We start from the raw sequence: 19,670 nt of genomic DNA, 5'->3' as shown, positions 1-19,670 counted from the left end.
GTTTTGAGTCAACATAAGTTTAGAATTCGTCCAAATCATCCTTTAGTTCCTGTTTTGAGTCAATTTGCTTGTTTTGTGTTGTTTTGAGTTAATTTGGTCAGTTTTGAGTCATTAGAGTCTAGTTTTGTGTTTTTAAGTCTAGTTTGTGTTGATTAGCATCCCTTATAATCTCCGGCCTAGAACAATCCCTACTTTCACATACTACAACAATCAAAAAGAGGGTTTAATTTGTGTGTTAGTTTATATCACATCATTCTCACTTACAAGTGAAGAGGAATACCGCTAAACTGTAGTACTAAGTAACAACAAATTGGTTTTCTGATAAAAAAAATGGGTTTCCTTTTTCTTGACTTGAGAAAATAGTTTAACTTTATTGTCAATGCAAATTTCCGCAGTCTCTAGCTTTGATGAAAATGCTAATGCAAAACAATCAACACCTTTAATCAAAGACCTAAGCCTCACGCACCCACGAGGTGAGGGGGGGTTAGGCCAATGGATCTCCGATGCCTAAGTTAGTTTCTCTGAGAAGTGTAAAGTATTGAGGGCTTTTAGGGGTAGCAAAAGCTTATCGAAATTTGGTAGAATATGGGGTATATATAGGATGAGAGGGCCAGCCATAGTGTTAGGGTTTTACCCTACATATGGCGGCATCCTATTGGCCAAGGTTTTAAAGCAGAAATATTTTCAAGATATTAAATAGGAAATAATATTTTGAGATAATGGAGTAATTATTCCTAATTGATTTAAATAGGGATTACTTACTTGAATGGAGTCAATCTTCATTTGGGAATATATTGAAGATAAAATATAAGTACTTAATCCTTATCTTTAATGCTTTGACTTTTCCTTGCCAAAAGCAGGTGAGCTATGGACAGTAGCTAGTATTCAGCTGCTGGGACCTTCAGGGGTGTGAGTTGCGCGTGGGAGTATCTGAGGAGCATGCTCATTTAATGAGGGCAATCTTGTCTTTCTTGAGCAAAAGTTCACATTTTGCCTCTAGAATTTGTGGGATTATTTTAGGCTCTACATGTATGTTGTTGGGAGAGGCTTTTTTTTAGGGAAATACGCCAAAATGGGACAATTTCTTAATCTAGGGACAAAAATAGGACATTTCGAATATGCACACGCCATGCACAACAATCGGACAAAAATAAGATTTTTCCCACACCTTGAAACTACCAAATTGTCCTCACATATAAATGAGTTATCCAGAAATTATAGCTTTCATTTCTCATTTTGTAGAGAGTGAAACAATGAGGAGAAAGAGATAATCTCTCTTGTCCAATTCCAATTCGAAGAATCCTAACCCACTCATCTTCTTCATCCAAGAGCTCTCTCTAACCCACCCATCTTCTTCATCCAAGCTTTCTCTCTTTCTTTCTTTCTTTCTTTCTTTCACCCTCTCTCTCTCTCATCTCTCTATATTTCGAATATGCACAAGAGCTCTCTCTAAACCACCCATCTTCTTCAATTTTTATCTTTTCATTTGTAGGTTTTGTGAACTGGATTTACTTAATTTTGCTTTTTGATTGATGGATTTTTGGGGTTGAAGTAATTGGTTTTGTATTTCTTGGAGGACACCCAAATCCTTCATTTATGGTTTTTTATTTTTTTTTTATTATTTCTCTGATTTATACGAGGGTTTTTATTTCTTCTGTCTTCCCCCCCTCTGCTCTCTCTCTCTCTCTCTCTCTCTCTCTCTCTCTCTCTCTCTCTCTCGATCCAAATTTACAAGCAATAAAAGAGGGTTTGGCTTTTACTGCAATTAAATGAAAAAATGTATTAAAGGTCAGTTGCCTTTTGGAGAAGAGATAAATTTGAGGGAAAAGAGAGAAATCATAGTGGAAAGAAGGAAGAGAGAAGGATATGAACGAAATTGTTTCGCGTACTCATTCGCTCTCTTTGTATTAAGCTCACTCATACACTGTATGTACCACAACGTGCACATGATATGCACATCTTATGCGCACAAATCTGAGTTCAACCCAAAAACTCATAACTCATTGCTCTCTCTTCAAAATTAGAAAAAATGACACAATCATATAAATGACCCTAAACTTTATATGAAGAATCAAAGATTCATTATTTGAATTTGGTATCAAATTTGATTGGGTTCAAATATTTCAAGGATTTGAAAATTGTAGTTTGAATGGGCACGAAAGAACCCAATTGAATAAAAAAAAATTGTTTCACGAACTCGTTCACTTTTTTCGTATTTGCAGGGTTTGCCTTTGATTCAAAGGAAAAAGTAGTAAATTCCGTAAATGTGAAGAGTATCAAAGATGTAAATACGCACCATATACACTATATGCACACCACATGCAAATAATATGTACAATACATGCACATGATATGCACAAAGCGGGAGAAACTTTAATGGAAATATATTGGTATAGTGGATACAATTAAAACATAATTGTTACGTATATAAAGTTACAGTAACAGTTTGAAAAGTCTTGTTACGTATATCAACTACCACTTAACTGTGCACATAGAAAACGTAATACTCGTTATCCTTATTTCATGGACACGCATGACTCTTAACGTCCTCTAAGCCCTTTTTTTTTTAATTTTGTTTTTCACCTCGGCCAACTAGATTGTTGTCATACTCGCTAAATTTTGGGGCACAACATGCATGCATCATAACTAGTGAACATTTCATCTTCTCATATTTAATATGTAGCCATGCACACCATTTGCACACAACATGCATATTACGGAATTTTTTTACAAATATTTGCAATTGGACACTTGAACCAGAAATTGTTTATTCTAGTTTCTAGCATGTCAAAACTTGAATTTTATTCCACAACCCATACACCCCAACATGAAACATAAACTCTAATTTAACTTCAAGTATTAAATCATCTTACAAACAACCCATTTATCCATAAATCATTGATGAAGGAACTTGGAACTAAACACCTTACATTACTATGCTTACCGAATCTTTATTTGTTGGAAAAAATAGAATTTTCCAGCCAAAATAAAAAATATGGTACAAAACTCAACTCACTTTTCTCACCTCTCTCTTGCATCCCTTTGTTCGAAATCAGAGGTATGAAGTCAACCCAAAACCTAGCTCACTCTTCTTGCCTCTCTTTGGACTTCCTTCTTTTCGAAATGGGAGCTTAGAGATCTAAGCTCAACCTAGAAACTCAAAGCTCATAGAGCTTTCTTGACAACTCTCTCTTCCAAATGAGAACAGTGATGCAATGGGCTAATGATTTTTAGTATTTATATATGGGTATTTTAGTAATTTCGGTTTTGTACATGGTGTGCATGATTTGTCCATGGCCGGTTTGTCCTATTTTTGTCCCAAGATAAAAAAATTATCCTATTTTGGAATATTTTCCTTTTTTTTTTTTTTTTTTTTTTATAGGTGGAAGTTGGGAGAGGGTCCCCACTCCCCTACAATCCAACGCATTAGAATGTCAAACTTGGACCACCAAATTAAGCCACAGGACCAATGAAGACTAATCAATGTTATAGATTCTGATAACAATTTATATAAAATGAGTATGCCATGACGTGGCGTTTGAATTCAGTCTTATAAAATCATGTCAAGAGAAATCAATTTTATAGAACAACTTATATAAAATAGTTTTATGTTAAGAAAAACTTATATATAACATCATGTGAGACTTAGTTTGATTTTCGGTAAAGGTAAATTTAAACCGCATTATTACTAGTTCATTGTGAGACTTAACACACTTTCCACCACCTTAATGTTGATAATATCATTTATTCTAAAAAATATCAATTTTATTAAATTGAAAAGTCACAATAACAGTGAAATTATTTTGTTTCATGTAAGTCATTCTCTATAAAAAAAAAAAAAATTTCTTTTTTTCCCAAAAATTCTCTATAAACTTTCTACCACTTACTTTGGTTGTGTTAAAAACCTTAACCGCCCTTTAAATTTTGCTGGAGAACAATAACATCTGGGAAAGGAGCATAGCATGGCATATGAGTAACTGACTGCCTCTCTCTCTCCTCCCCTGCACCTGTTAATAACTTTTAGAGAGAGAAAATTGAAAGCATTGGAGTTTGCTCATTTGGGTTTGACGTAATTGCCTAAAGCCTATTGATTTCGTAAAAATTTCATCTTTTTTCTTTCTGTCTGTCTTGCTTTGGATCCTCCGAAGAAAGAAGGGTCCCTCCTCCGCCATAGCTGTTGATCTATCCCTCTCATGGTTTCGTTTACGCCATTCATTGCATGCTTCTGGTTTTCAAATATTACCTGAATTCAATCTCAATGGGGCTCTGGATTTTTTTTTTTTGGGTCTGAAATTTTGTTTTGTGGGTTTAAATAAATGGCAACCAATGCATCTGGGTTCTTCACTTCTCCTACAGTTCCGACCCCGAGGAGGAAGATTCAACCTTCAATACGCATTTTTGGATCTGGGTTCCGTTCCCCAGAGGGAATCTCCAAGAGGGTATTCAGCTCCAGCATTTTTGAAGGCGCAGAGAAGCATGTTGGAGCATCCGCTTCTGAATCTCGAGCACCCAAGTGAGTTCAATTTCCGTTCTTTCATTCGTTTTGGTTTTTTTTGCCCCTTCATTATTTTGTATGTTGGATTTTGAATTTGATTTATCATCTTTGTTAGAAAGCTTCATGATGTGCATTTTGTCATAAAGTTGTTTAGTTTTCTGGATTTACTTGTATCGGCTCGATTTGTTTTAATATGATTGTAGTTATGGTTGGCATGTCATTGCATAGCCAGCTTCTATATATGAAAGGGAAGGAGTTTAAATTCCCATATTTAAACTTCTATTGCACAAAGTTTTTAAATTTCGGTTTGGCTATAATCACTAGGAGTTGAGAATTAGGTGATGTTATTCATCTCCATTGGAGTAGGATTTACTAGGCTTAAGCAATGAAGCCGACTACAATCTATCCGAATCAATGAAGCCGAATTTTCTAGTAATTACAATCAATTTAAGCCTCAAAGTGAGGGAAGTATACATATACATAGATGTTTAAGGCACAGTAAAGTAACCGTCTAACAAACCATTTTTACGACTAACTAGAGGATGCAACTAAGTTAGAAGCATTTTCATTGATGTAAGTCGGATTGCAGGTACGAGCTTAGGTGAATCATTTTTTGGCAAAAACATCAAATTTCCTTTTTATGATAAAGAGTGCTAAATGTAGAACATTACCAAATTGCCGTATCCCTTTATTAAATGCCTAGTGTGTTATTGAACTTTGTCCTGAATGAGTTGGTTATTTTATTTGTGTTTTTATAAAATTTAAAAAGCAATTCCTACCAATGGCTCATGGCTTAGGACGGATCTTTTAAAATTGTCTCCTGCGTCTAATTATAATTGTTCTTTTTTAAAGTTATCCTGGGTTGGACCGTAGCCAGTGCTGTGTGTTTGATGTAATAAGCAGAGTCCCTTTGCCACGAGCCACTGTCAGTACTGAGATTGCATTTTGGCTAAATAGGGGTATGAATACAAGCTGGTAAAATATAATCTGACTGATCTTAATTAATCTCTATTATTTCAGGCTTGTCAGTAAAGGCTGCAAGTTAATTGGATGCGGCTCAGCAATACCCAGTCTTAAGATTTCAAATGACGATCTCGCAAAAGTAGTAGATACTAACGATGAATGGATACCTGTTCGCACTGGGATTCGTAATCGATCTTTCAGGTCAGTTTGTACTTTTCTGTGCATGATAATGTCATAAATTTGGTAAACAATTAGTCGTGACTTAGCCTGATGTTTTAAATCACATGCAATGAGTTTAACTTGGGAAATTCAGCTTCATAGTCTCATGCACTGCGTTACAAGAGGAAACTATCTGTTGGACCTCTCAGGTTGACGATTTGAATCTTACCTAGGATTAGTTTTGTCAGCTACCTGCTTATAGATGACCCTTTTTTTCTGCCCCTATTGAACAATATCTGTTACATAGTCACTGTGGCTTCACCACTCTCTTCAGACAACTGAAACGATAAGCATATGGCAGGGTTTGACCTCATTGATGTTGGTAGTGTAAGATGTGTAAGAGCCTAAGGGGGCTTTCTTATAGTTGTACTGGATGTTTGGATGCTTCTACCTTTTATTTGAACACTTATTTTATACAACTATCTGTCTCTTCTCTGGTCCTCATTTCTAGGTGTACTGGATATTTTATGCTATCATTTCTAAAATTACAGGATATTTGAATGACTTCCTTGTAAAATTACAGGCAAGAGAGCCTGACAACTTTAGCAGTTGAGGCAGCGCATAAAGCACTGGAGATGGCACAGGTTGATGTTGATGATGTGGACCTAATCTTGATGTGCACATCTACACCTGATGATGTCTTTGGCTGTGCTCCTCAGGTATATAGGTCACTAGGTGGTATCTGGATTAAGTCGTCGGGATTTAAAAAAAGAAATAGGGATTGAGCTTCACAGTGGTGTGCATTATATGATTGTTATGCCAATATTGATTTCTATTATATTTGATTCTTCATGTTTTTAGGGGTTTATAAATCTTTAAGTGATGAACAAAATTTCATCTATCTAGGTATGTATTTATTTGTTACGAATAATGAAAAGACCATTTCTTATTAGAAAAATAAAAGGGAACAGATCATTGCTAGCTGCCTTAATTTATAAGGGGGTCCTATTTCGGACAAAAGTAGATTCTTGCCTCCTTGGGGCATCTATGTCTAAGAACTATAGAAGAGTTCCCATTATCGTGATTCATCTTGACCGGACTGGAGTTTTGTACTAAATATGGCATGCTTTTTTGTTTTGTTCGGTATTTGGTCAGACTACTGCTGGCCAACTTTTGAAAACTGTGGCTTTTTCAGGTCTCGTCTTTAGATTTCTAGTAGGTTATTTTGTTGATTAAGTTTGTTGTGCTTAAATAGTTTTATGCTTTTTCCATGGCACGAACTTTGACCAAATACTGAACTATATCGATCACCCGTAATATAATCAAAGAACGACTGAATATTACTCTCTTAGTACTTATGCTGTTTTATTAATACAGTAAATGCTTACATTTTGAATTTGTGTTATATAGTAATTTCAGGTTCAGAAAGCACTTGGCTGCCGAAGGAACCCTTTAGCTTATGATATTACAGCTGTTGTAAAATATAATCTGACTGATCTTAATTAATCTCTATTATTTCAGGCTTGTCAGTAAAGGCTACTAGTTAATTGGATGCGGCTCAGCAATACCCAGTCTTAAGATTTCAAATGACGATCTCGCAAAAGTAGTAGATACTAACGATGAATGGATAGCTGTTCACACTGGAATTCATAATCGACGTGTCATAAATTTGGTAAACAATTAGTCGTGACTTAGCCTGATGTTTTAAATCACATGCAATGAGTTTAACTTGGGAAATTCAGCTTCATAGTCTCATGCACTGCGTTACAAGAGGAAACTATCTGTTGGACCTCTCAGGTTGACGATTTGAATCTTACCTAGGATTAGTTTTGTCAGCTAGCTGCTTATACATGACCCTTTTTCTCTGCCCCTATTGAACAATATTTGTTACATAGTCACTGTGGCTTCACCATTCTATTCAGACAACTGAAACGATAAGCATATGGCGGGGTTTGACCTCATTGATGTTGGTAGTGTAAGATGTGTAAGAGCCTAAGGGGGCTTTCTTATAGTTGTACTGGATGTTTGGATGCTTCTACCTTTTATTTGAACACTTATTTTATACAACTATCTGTCTCTTCTCTGGTCCTCATTTCTAGGTGTACTGGATATTTTATGCTATCATTTCTAAAATTACAGGATATTTGAATGACTTCCTTGTAAAATTACAGGCAAAGAGAGCCTGACAACGTTAGCAGTTGAGGCAGCGCATAAAGCACTTGAGATGTCACAGGTTGATGTTGATGATGTGGACCTAATCTTGATGTGCACATCTACGCCTGATGATGTCTTTGGCTGTGCTCCTCAGGTATATAGGTCACTAGGTGGTATCTGGATTAAGTCGTTGGGATTTAAAAAAAGAAATAGGGATTGAGCTTCACAGTGGTGTGCATTATATGATTGTTATGCCAATATTGATTTCTATTATATTTGATTCTTCATGTTTTGAGGGGTTTATAAATCTTTAAGTGATGAACAAAATTTCATCTATCTAGGTATGTATTTATTTGTTACGACTAATGAAAAGACCATTTCTTATTAGAAAAATAAAAAGGAACAGATCATTGCTAGCTGCCTTAATTTATAAGGGGGTCCTATTTCGGACAAAAGTAGATTCTTGCCTCCTTGGGGCATCTATGTCTAAGAACTATAGAAGAGTTCCCATTATCGTGATTCATCTTGACCGGACTGGAGTTTTGTACTAAATATGGCATGCTTTTTTGTTTTGTTCGGTATTTGGTCAGACTACTGCTGGCCAACTTTTGAAAACTGTGGCTTTTTCAGGTCTCGTCTTTAGATTTCTAGCAGGTTATTTTGTTGATTAAGTTTGTTGTGCTTAAATAGTTTTATGCTTTTTCCATGGCACGAACTTTGACCAAATACTGAACTATATCGATCACCCATAATATAATCAAAGAAAGACTGAATATTACTCTCTTAGTACTTATGCTGTTTTATTAATACAGTAAATGCTTACATTTTGAATTTGTGTTATATTGTAATTTCAGGTTCAGAAAGCACTTGGCTGCCGAAGGAACCCTTTAGCTTATGATATTACAGCTGCTTGTAGCGGATTTATTTTGGGTCTTGTATAAGCTTCTTGTCACATTAAAGGTAATGACTTAGTTAACTTTACTCAGTACACCACGTTATTTTCCATGTTTAATTGATTTAACTATATTGCGCAAACTACAGCCAGTGGATTCAAAAATTCTAGTTATTGGGGCTGATGCTATTTCTCGGATTGTCGACTGGACTGATAGAGGAACGTGTATTCTCTTCGGGGATGCTGCTGGGGCTGTATTAGTTCAGGTGCGTTTATGTTGCTTAATGAATATTTTTGGCATATATCTAAGCTCTAGTTTTCTATATAGGGGCATTGAAGTCCCTCTCAGCTTCTAACTTTGGACTCTGCTTTATTTGGCAGCAATTTTTGTCCCCTTTTTTTTAGAAACTCATATAATACTATCTTAATCTCGTCATTTCCAGAATTGATCAAATGAATTATGAGTAAAGATTTCTTTCTAAACATTTCAGTCCACAGCTTAAATTTCCGTAACTGTGTAGGCCTGCGACGGTGAGGATGATGCTTTGCTTTCTTTTGATGTGCATAGTGATGGTGAAGGAAACAGGTTTGTGATTTCTCGATTCTATGTTTGTTTTATGCACCTTTTTAGCAAGTACAGCATTTTTCTGATACTGACCTATTGCGTTCTTTGCAGACATCTCACTGCTGCCTTCGAAGGAAATGAAACAGATGATGAATTGGGTTCTAATGGTTCTAATGGTTCAGTCCTAGGCTTCCCTCCAAGACCCCCTTCATATTCCTGCCTTCGAATGAATGGTAAAGAGGCCTTTCGCTTTGCTGTGCGTACCGTGCCACAGTCACTTGAGTCTTCTCTTGCAAAAGCCGGTCTCCCTCAATCTAGCATTGATTGGTTACTGCTCCATCATGTATGACGAATGATATCGTTCGGAAAGTTTACCCCGGGTTTACTGATTAAAATGATTGCTCTGCTCTACTGTCATTCTTTGTAATGGGAAGTTTGAATGAAAATAGCTCTTTACGGTAGCTTCTTAACGACTTAAGGTTATCCTAGCAAACAAGCGACGGGGGTACTTCTTGTTTTGATAATGGTGATGGGTTATAACAAAAACAAATCAATAACACAGGCAAACCAGAGGATCCTCGATGCGGTTTCTACTCGCATGCAAATCCCTTCAGAGCAGGTGATTTCGAACTTGGCAAACTATGGAAACACGAGCGCTGCTTCCATACCTTTGGCGTTGGACGAAGATGTGAGAAGTGGGAAGGTGAAACCAGGCCATACTATCGCAACTCCCGGTTTCGCAGCAGGTCTTACTTGGGCTTCTACCATTTTCAGATGGGGTTGAACTTGAAACCTCATCGCCTCCGGCCAAGACAGAATAAGACCTGCTCCGAAACCTGAGGCGATGCACACTGAAACGCAGTTTTGCAATACTCGCCTCAAATTCCAATGTATTAGATATTGTTGCATCATAATCTCCATCAGCTCCCTTTTTGTTTGTTTGTCTCTGCTTTTTTCTTCCTTTAGTTTTTTGGCACCCTCATACCATCTCCAACCCATGGGCTAAAAACCAAATTTTTTAGCCTGGCAAATTTAGTTTTTAGCCCAAAAACAGTTTTTCTGCTCTAACCCTAAAATTTTAGCCCGGAATTATTAAAGAATGAACTTAGGCTAATTTTTTTCTTAAATTAATTTTAAAAAATAAATAATAAATATGTAGACTATTGTAAATTAATTTAATAAACATTTTAATCTAAAAATATTTAAATTCTGATAAATATTCACAAAGCAAGCCTTTAACTTTCACCAACCAAACTTTCAACTTTCACTAACTTTGACCAACCGTTCAACACCAAACTTTCAACCTTCATCAATCATCTTCTATATAAACACAGGTTCAATATTAGTTGATCACACAATCTTTCAACCTTCAATCATCCTTTATATTCACCAATCTTTCAACTTTCAAAGAGTTTTTGTTTCCAAAAAATCCTCAATATCTCATCAATGGGTGATAGAAGAAGGCATAGCAGGGCAATACAGATGGCACAATACCAAGCAAGGCTTGACATTGAGGATGCAAAATTGATGAACGTCGAAGCTGAACTTGTAAACTTGCTTATGCAATATGAGCACCATGGCGAATCTAGTCATCGTTGTTATGTCACGGGACATTCATTTGTGCAGCGTGATAGAGAACAGTGTCATGACCGAATGATGAAAGATTATTTCATCGAGCGTCCGAGATTTCCTGCTCATGATTTTCGGAGGCAGTTTCGGATGAGGGAAAGAGCTACTTGAAAGCATCTTGAACGCAATTGTCAATCATGACCACTACTTTGCAAGAAAGGTAGATGTTGTTGGCCGCCAAAGTCTATCATCTCATCAGAAGCTCACATCTGCATTTCAGATGCTAGCTAATGGGTGCTCTGCACACTTAATTGACGAGTATTGCCGAATTGCGGAGAGTACTACTATTGAGAATATGAAGCGCTTTTATTAGGCAATTCAAGTCATATATGGAGCCATATACCTCCACAAGCCAAATCGTGAAGACTCGAAGAGGCTACTACGCAAGGCAGACAAAAGAGGCTTCCCTGGCATGATAGCAAGTCTCGATTTTGAGTTAAATTTTTTTTTTAATTATTTTAGCCGTTGGATTTAAATTTGGGTCGTTATATCTTTTATTTTACCGTTAGATTTTATTATATTCGATCTCAACTGTTGGATTCAATAATATAAAATATAAAAAAAAAAATTGAATCTAGGTTGTTGGATTAACCAACGGCCTGATAATCACAACCGTTGGATGGAAGGAGTCGTTGGGGCTCATGCGGAATATGGCCGGCAGGCCCACGTGGGTGGGTCCCTGGCAGTCGGAAGCCTCGCACGTTAGACGTCATCGTGGGCTGCGTTTGGCGGCCAAACATTGAAAAGCAATCCCTTCGGTGGGGTCCACACCGACTTTTGGGCTAAATTTTGGACGGAATCTGGCCTTAGTTCCCCATTTAGCATTTAGCCCAAAGTTTTCCCTTGTGTTGGATTGAGTTTGGGGGAAAGTTTAGCCCATAGCCTAGGATTGGAGGTGACCTCAGTAAAATTGTTTTCTTTTTCTCCCGCCCAATAATTTATTTATTTTTATTTTTCTTGAGCCACCAGTCAATGCTAAAAAAATTCTAATACTCTGAATCTCATGTTTGAAATGATAATTTTTCTAAATTTTTATTTTTTACAAGTGATAAGATAATTACATAACATAAATCTAAACCACGAAAATAAAAATCTGAACTCGGGAACAGACGGCGGAGCACATTGATAAATAGCTAAATACAAGTTTAACGTAATTAATAATTACAGTAACTTAAATGCCAAGAAAAGAAAAATTAAAGTAGGTCATTGAGCAAAAGCTTGACCTCTAGGTTGAACTTGAACCCAAGATTTAATCTTCTTCAAAGCACCCTCAATTGCAAGATCAAAAGCATCTTTCTTGGCTCTCAATCCCATTGAGCTTCCATGCCTTCTATACATAACTCTTGGTATCATCTCCAACACTCTCTCCCTCATCCTCCTCACTCTAGCCCTAGGAATGCTCCTAAGCACATCCAAAATCCTAGTCTCCTTGAACACCACATCCTCCTTGGGTATAAACACCGAGAAATCCCCGTACTGATCCTCCGGCAGGTGCCACCCGTACTGCACTTTGGCGGACGAGGACTCGAAGAATACGGGGATGCAGCCGGCCACAATGCTGTCGAACGTGGACCGCCTTGTCGGGGTGTCGCCCGGCGGTTGCAAGCAAAAATTAGCTTGCAACATTGGCCTCATGAACCTAATTGGGTCATGCTCACATATACCATTCGAGCAATCCACAAAGTCACAAGGCTTTGTGTAATCGGCAACCCCACTTCCAAACATCCCCAAATTGTTGTTGTTTGACGTCACATTGTTTTCTATGGTGGTGTTTTCACACTCGTTCCTAATACTCTTCCTAATGTTCGGATTATTTCCGACACCGCCACCGCCGGCGAACATCATAAGCGTTGTCCGCCGGGACCGCCTCGCCCGCTGCACCCACGCCTCTAATAAAGACAAATTGGGCGGGTGAAATGACGACGGATAAGGCACAGCGTGCTCCTGCCACGGCCAGGCACGCGCCTCCACCGTCAGAGCGGTGACATTGAAGAACTGCGGCAATTCGAGCAGCGAAGTTCCCCACAGCCGCGGATCGTTCCTCAGCGGCTGAGAGAAATCCAGAGCGGGTCGGGCCAAAACCAAGAAGTGATCGTGACCCATATTCCGATTCCACAATTCCGGGTCGTCCCGGGTCAAAAATTCGAACAAATTGAGGCCCTGCTCGGAGCTGGAATTGTAATCGGGACCGTAGAGGTAGCGGAGGGCGTCGATGCCGGCGTAGTAGGGGAGGTAGACGGCGTCGGCGGACTGGGGATCTGAGGTGAGACATGGGTATTCGAGCATCCGACGGTGGAAAATAAGCTCGAGCATCAAGGGGTCGGTTCGGTACCAGCTGTGAGAAACATTATGGGTTTTCTGGCCGAGGCCATGGTTGGCCAAGTAAGGGCAGAAGTCGTCGAACAGAGGGTAGCCGGAGCAGTTGGAGAGGAGATCGAGGTTGAAAGCCGGCGGGAGGCGTCGGATGTGGATCCAACGACCAGTGCAGTCGGAGTCGGATTGACTTGGGTCGAGATTGTTTCTGGGTACTTGGGCGGAGCTTAATCGAATGGTGGTGGTGGTGGTGGAGGAGAAGAAGAAGAGGAGGAAGGAGGTGGTGATTAGTAAAGTGGACTTGGAGGAGGCCATTGGAGGAGACTCAGAGAGAGAGAGATGTTGGGAGGAGAGAGAGAGAAATGGGGTTATTTATGGGGATATTTTTACAGTTAAATTCTTTAAACTTTTGAAATGGTTTTAAGGGGTTTTGGGTATTTTTCTGTTTTGTTATGGTAATTTTGTTTGTTTTATCTTTTACTGTTTATCTGTCCAGTTTGGGAGGAAGATTAGTTTTGTCTGTTAAAACTGCATTTTTTTTATTTGTTTTATTTATTTTTTTGGGTTGAAAAATGGAAATCCAACAAGAAAACAAAAATGTTGTTGTGTAGAGAGAAAAAATGATGAGGTTGTTTTTTTTTAAAACTGCTTGAGTGCATGGGACGTGGGGTTTGACGCGTTTATGTCGGTGGGGTTTGTTGGTGTTAGTTGGGGTGGCGGTGGCGGTGGCGGGGTGGAGCTTTGGCTAATACATCAACGATGGAATTTTAAATTTTTTCAGCACGTTGTCACATGTTAATGATTAACCAAACAAAAATTTTAATTTATTTAGGGTTTTTTTTATTAGCACTTTACATGTATTCCATATACTCCACATTAAAATTTAGGAGATTTTATACAAGTACCATCCGGAGTTAATGACGAAAATGTAACAACCCGTCCATAATTTTACGATTTATTAATTTTAAAGTAGTGAATTGATGAAAAGCCTCTTGAGGCGAGATGGTTGACTATTGTTGACCGTTATTTTGTGATGCGTATGAACTATTATTTTATCGTATTCTCGATGTACTCAACGATACGAACGTTTAGGCGCAAGCAGAACTAGAATCGGAGTTACAACGAAGATTTTACAAATTACAGAGTGTGAGGATGTTTTGGTAAATTCACGACGAGAGCTATTTTTTCCTGTATTTTCATTGGTGACTTTGAACTGTGTGCCAAGTAGGGCCCACACCACTCCTCCCCTCACTCTCGTGTCTCCCACTTTTCTGGAACACACACACACACACTCTCTCTCTCTCTCTCATTTTCAAACCATATTATACCTATACTAAAACCCAAGTGAAAAAACATTGTTCATTAACAGTGCACAGACGGAACTACCCTCTAGTTCCTCTATGTTTTCAATTTTTTTTACCGTTTTACCCTTTCTTTAATAGTGCAGGGACATAAATGGCCTTCGACTTTATTGTATTCTGATTTTTTTTTTTTGTACCATTTAGCCTTTTCATTCCACGCATCACTCATCTGTTTTACTTGACGAAAATGCCCTCGGCTTCTCCTTTCTTTGTCATTCTATTTCTTTTTTTGTACAGTAAATTCTCAATTTTTCCCAGGGCTACGCGTCCGTCTGCTTCCATAGGATGTCGCTGCGTTGGTCTTCTCGAGTCTTCCATCCTTTTCCATCCCTGTCTCATAAACGCTTTTCTTCCTCTCAATCCTCACGTTTTCTCGCTCTCTGATCTCGAGTTCTCTATCTCTCTCTCTCACTGTATATTACCTTGTCCCTTTTTTTTTTTATTGTATTTTCTTTTGCAAGAAGGGTAAGGTTTATGCACCCCCCTCATTTCCTGTATTTATTATTTTATTTTTTTTGTTTTGTATGGGGTAATGTTTATTCCCCTTACTAATGTAACTGTCTTTTTTCGTATCAAAATATATTAAACTAAGAGTGCGCAATGTGGGATACACTCTTTTTACAATGCATGCAGTGTTAGAGCATTGATAAATGTGCATGCAATGTTAGAGCATTGATAAATGTGCATAAATGTAAAGAGTATATGCTTAGGCAGCCACGCGCGTCCATGCGCCGTCACCATGATCTCCAGATTTTTTCAAGTTTTCCCCTCTACTTTTAGAGCTCATTTCAAGCTCGATTTTCAACCAAATGTAATGATTCAAAAGCCAATTAGAAGCTAGGAATGTGAGGAAGAGGTTTATACCAGTTTGGGGTCCAATTGTAGCTAAAGTTGGCCTGGAGAACGGCCTAAAAGGGGCCTGATGGTCACGATCCAGATTTCCAGAGTTCTGGGAAAATTCTTCATCGAGTCAAATTCTTGTTAAACTTCACCAAAACATGTATTCAAGGTCATCATTAGATCCAACAACAAAAGGGAAGTGATTTATATAATCTTGAGGCTTAAAGAGCTTAAAGATGGATAGTTTGCTGGTTTACAGAGAAGGAAGGGTTAAAGAGTAGAGAGAAGATGAGTTGTTGATGGAGCATCCATGTTGATGCTGACTTGTTACGAGGTCTGCAGTAACAGTTGGTTCAATTGGGCTTGTCGGAGAAAGTGGAAAATGGCGATGAGGATCGACTATTTTGTGTTGTACATAAAGTGTAAAAAGAAAGGGTTTGAAATGAAAGATGAGAAATGTGAGATGAGAGGGAAAGAGAGAGTCCTAACAACAAAAGAGAGCTCCCAAAAATGATGGGGGGGGGGGGGGGGGGGGACACAGGAGAGAGGTGGAGGAATGGGGCGTGGGCCCCACGTGGCTCACAAAACAAGCCACAAAATATCTCACATGAAATTACCAAATCACCCTTCACGTTTGTAAGTTTGTAAAATCTTCATCGTAACTCCAAATTCAGTTTCGCTTGCTCTTATGCGTTTGTACCATTAGGTACTTCGGAGAATACAGTAAAATAATAGCTCATGCGGGTCACGAAGAGACGGTCAAAGAAAGTCAACAAGCTTTCTTTTAAGGGTATTATGGTCAATTCACTCCTTTAAAATGAATAAAATCGTAAAATTATGGACGGGTTGTTACATGCAGGTACACTCAGTTTATGTTCGAAAAGTTTAAAGTGGAGGAATTGAAGAGTGTGACTTGTTTCTTGAGGGAAAAGTCAGGGAATGGGAATAAGACAGTGTACAAAGTACTTGAGAAGGCTGCAAGGGTGACAGAGATGAAGAGGTTAGTTGACACACCCCGACCTGGAATGTCTAAATCAAGTTGTGCTGGTCGACACCAGGAGGGTGACAAAGCCATAAAGTGTAGCGATGTGGAAAATGTGAATAAATTTAAACCTAAAAGTGCCTAAGTATAAGAGTGCGCTTGTGAGCAGGAATGAACCCATTTCACACGTGATGTTAGAGTATAAGTAAAGTACATCAAAGATAAATGAGGAATTATATTATCGGTAGTATTCTCATAACAACAGTTTACCAGAAATCCTTGTCGACATGAAAGCTTAGCCACTAAAACCTGGAGGAGCGAAAAACAAGGGTGAGTAGGCCTAAAAATAAAGCTTTGTAAAAACTTTTTAAAAAACATAATTACCCCTTGCCGTAAAACAAGTATAGTTTCCAAAATATATATACTGCATATGGTAAGAAAATGCTTACCGTAGAATTTGCCCATTTGAACTTCCATTGAAGTGTGAAGCTGCAAAGGAGGTGCACAATTTTCATTATTATAGTCGCAATCACCTCTTTCTAATGTTGCCGTCCAAGGGCTCGATTAAACCAAATAATGAATTCAGTCAAAAAGCACTTTCTATGCAAATATTGTTTGAAAAAGATATGAGAACGCTTCACACATTGACTATTCGACATTCCGACGGAAAAACTGTGCTTACAAAATGTCGGAACTCAATTTGTATGAAAGTATACACAAAGCTCTCGGTTTTTTTATTTTTCAAGTATACACAACCAAATATTGTGGTTTGACCATGGTTATTAACTCTTAACAAAGGAGCAAACATCATCCAGTACATATTAGTGTTGAAAGTGGTGTCAAACACAATCACATCACCAAAATGGTCATAACTATGTCATGACTTAGCATCCACCAAAATGAAATTGCCGAGTATTCCACCTTTACCAATCTTCAATTTGAAATAGAATGATTTTTTTTCTCTTTCTCATCATGACCGATTAGATGAACTCGCAATTGTTGTTCGGCATTGTTCATATCCATGGGCTACAACCAATATTTTCAATTCCTCCACTTTGCACCTCTAATAAACCCGCTTGTTTATGTATGGAAATGTTTGGCTACATACATTGATTAATCATCGCCTTCTTTACCTTCGAAATCTAATTAAGTGTGAGGCACTTGACATATGGTGGTTCTGTCATTGTTGAAAACTATTACAACCAAATTTTCACAACCAATTCCCTTATCCAGCACAAGTTTTGCCTTACACTAAGTTTTAGCATCACCCCTCCTATGATTCTAATTGGTTTGGGATTAGCACCCACCCTCTTTTTGCCTTGTTTGAAACAAACAAATTCTTTCCTTAACCAACAATCACCACCATTGGACTTTTTACTACTACGCTTCTAAATCCCCAATCCCGCTGCAAGTGCATAATTGTTGTAAAAAGTTATATCCTTCACTTAACGAATAAACCCTATTTTCAATTTGGGTTTCAACTCATTATCTACCGTTGGTAGCACAAATTCAACTTTCCTTGCACCAAATTGATCCCTTGCATCTACATCCTTTCATTCCACCATAATTTTTTCTATTTCTAACTCATCCCCCATTGAATTACACTTCAATGTCTACCTGCCACAAATCTACTCAACTACAAAACAACTTATGACAACCGAGCACAAGTTTTACACCTATATATCTAAAATCCAATTTCACGATTTCAACCAAGTCTAGTGGCAACCACCCACCATTATGGATTTAATTCCCAGAATTATAAAAACCAAAATGGAATGGTAATGGATTATAACAAAGGTTTTGGATTTCTTCAGAAATTGACCTTCACAATCTAGGTTTATTTAGAGGTTATGAATAAACCACCATTGTAAACTCCAATCCAAGCACAACTTCAATCCCCATGAAATTGAGCGTTCACACCCTTCATTAGCTTCTTCTCTCTGCCTCTTTTTCCTTGCGAATACAGCCATTAGCTATCCCTCTCTCTTCGACAAAACACACCCAGTGAACAAAATAAATAAATAAATAAATAAAGGTATAGGATTTACTAGGTCGCGATCAATCCACCTGAAAATCGAACGCTCCTACCCTCACCAACCCCTCTCTGCCTCTTTTTTTCTCACGAAGACAACCCTAATCTTTCCCCCTCTTGCCGACAAAAGCACACCTAGTGAACTAAAACAAATTAAAGGTATAAGATTACCAGGTCACAGTCACAACGGAGCTTCAATCCACTTGAAATCGATTTCTCACCCCAGCTCCCTCTCTTTGCCTCTCTTTCCCTCTTCAACGGGTGAATAATCCTCCAACTTCATGCCTCTCTCTTTCTCTCCGATAAAAACATATCCAATAAATAAAATAAAATTTAATTACAACCGTGAGCTCAGCAAATCACAACCATTAGATTTCGGTTAGCACTAAGCGGCTAACCACCGCCTCAACTGGTCCCTAGATGTTTGAAAATTAAAAATCGGCACTTAGACCTGCTTAGGTCCCCGCCTAGACTCGTCTAGGCCGCGACTCTCACTTAGACAGAAAATAAAGAATTTTTATATTTTGTATTATGTTCTAATACTTTATAATCAATATGTCATTTTATTTTGTACTTATTTGTAATTTTTACGTATAAGCATGCACTTATTTGTACAATAAATAATAAATTTACTTAAATCAGCCTAAATCCCACCTAGTTCGTCTAGGCCTCGTCAAGCTGTCTAAGTGCTAAACACCAGGCCACTGCCTGATTATTGCGTAACGTCTTATAACTAGGGGTGGAATTTTTTTTTTTTTTTTGCCAAATTGCTGTGCTAACAGAATTGCCAACCGTGCCATACCAATTTTGTGTCATTTTTTTTTGTACCAATTAGTAATGGTACAATATTGTACCGTACCAAAATTTCATGATACGATATTGGTAATTGATACCATTACCATGGTATTACAGTATCGTACAAAAAATATAATATAATTCATAATTCATAAATTATATAATATATAATTATATAACACATATTTGTAATGTGACATCCCACATCGCCCAGATGAGTGATCCTTATATGTATATTCCCATCCCTACCTAGCACGAGGCCTTTTGGGAGCTCACTGGCTTCGGTTCTGTAGGAACTCCGAAGTTAAGCGAAAAGGGGGCTAGAGCAATCCTATGATGGGTGACCCACTGGGAAGTTGCTCGTGAGTTCCCAAAAACAAAACCGTGAGGGCATGGTCGGGGCCCAAAGCGGACAATATCGTGCTACGGTGGTGGAGCGAGCCCGGAAAATGGTCCCACCCGGGCCGGGATGTGACATGTAATATATATA

General features: G+C 38.1%; 3 protein-coding genes across 3 annotated transcripts; 2 read left to right on the top strand and 1 right to left on the bottom strand.

Annotated features, from left to right (window-relative positions):
* The first annotated feature begins 3,983 nt into the window (after positions 1 to 3,983).
* LOC137723347 (beta-ketoacyl-[acyl-carrier-protein] synthase III, chloroplastic-like) lies at positions 3,984 to 8,813 on the top strand. The gene is made up of 4 exons (XM_068462515.1): positions 3,984 to 4,513; positions 5,516 to 5,659; positions 7,789 to 7,925; positions 8,626 to 8,813. Exons 1-3 carry the CDS (start codon positions 4,317 to 4,319, stop codon positions 7,817 to 7,819), a joined length of 372 nt encoding a protein of 123 aa, XP_068318616.1. The 5' UTR covers positions 3,984 to 4,316; the 3' UTR covers positions 7,820 to 7,925; positions 8,626 to 8,813.
* On the top strand, positions 7,842 to 9,112 carry LOC137721959 (beta-ketoacyl-[acyl-carrier-protein] synthase III B, chloroplastic-like). The gene is made up of 4 exons (XM_068460975.1): positions 7,842 to 7,925; positions 8,626 to 8,706; positions 8,813 to 8,929; positions 9,107 to 9,112. Exons 1-4 carry the CDS (start codon positions 7,842 to 7,844, stop codon positions 9,110 to 9,112), a joined length of 288 nt encoding a protein of 95 aa, XP_068317076.1.
* Positions 9,113 to 11,861: 2,749 nt separating this feature from the next.
* On the bottom strand, positions 11,862 to 13,644 carry LOC137723322 (probable xyloglucan galactosyltransferase GT19). Its single transcript, XM_068462486.1, has one exon. It carries the CDS (start codon positions 13,483 to 13,485, stop codon positions 12,061 to 12,063), a length of 1,425 nt encoding a protein of 474 aa, XP_068318587.1. The 5' UTR covers positions 13,486 to 13,644; the 3' UTR covers positions 11,862 to 12,060.
* Between the last annotated feature and the right edge of the window lie 6,026 nt (positions 13,645 to 19,670).

The sequence above is a fragment of the Pyrus communis genome, chromosome 17 (genome assembly GCF_963583255.1).
Source record: "Pyrus communis chromosome 17, drPyrComm1.1, whole genome shotgun sequence".
Classification (NCBI taxonomy): Eukaryota; Viridiplantae; Streptophyta; class Magnoliopsida; order Rosales; family Rosaceae; genus Pyrus; species Pyrus communis.
The sequence above is the reverse complement of the archived record's forward strand: the minus strand, read 5'-3'. Positions and strand labels throughout refer to the sequence as shown.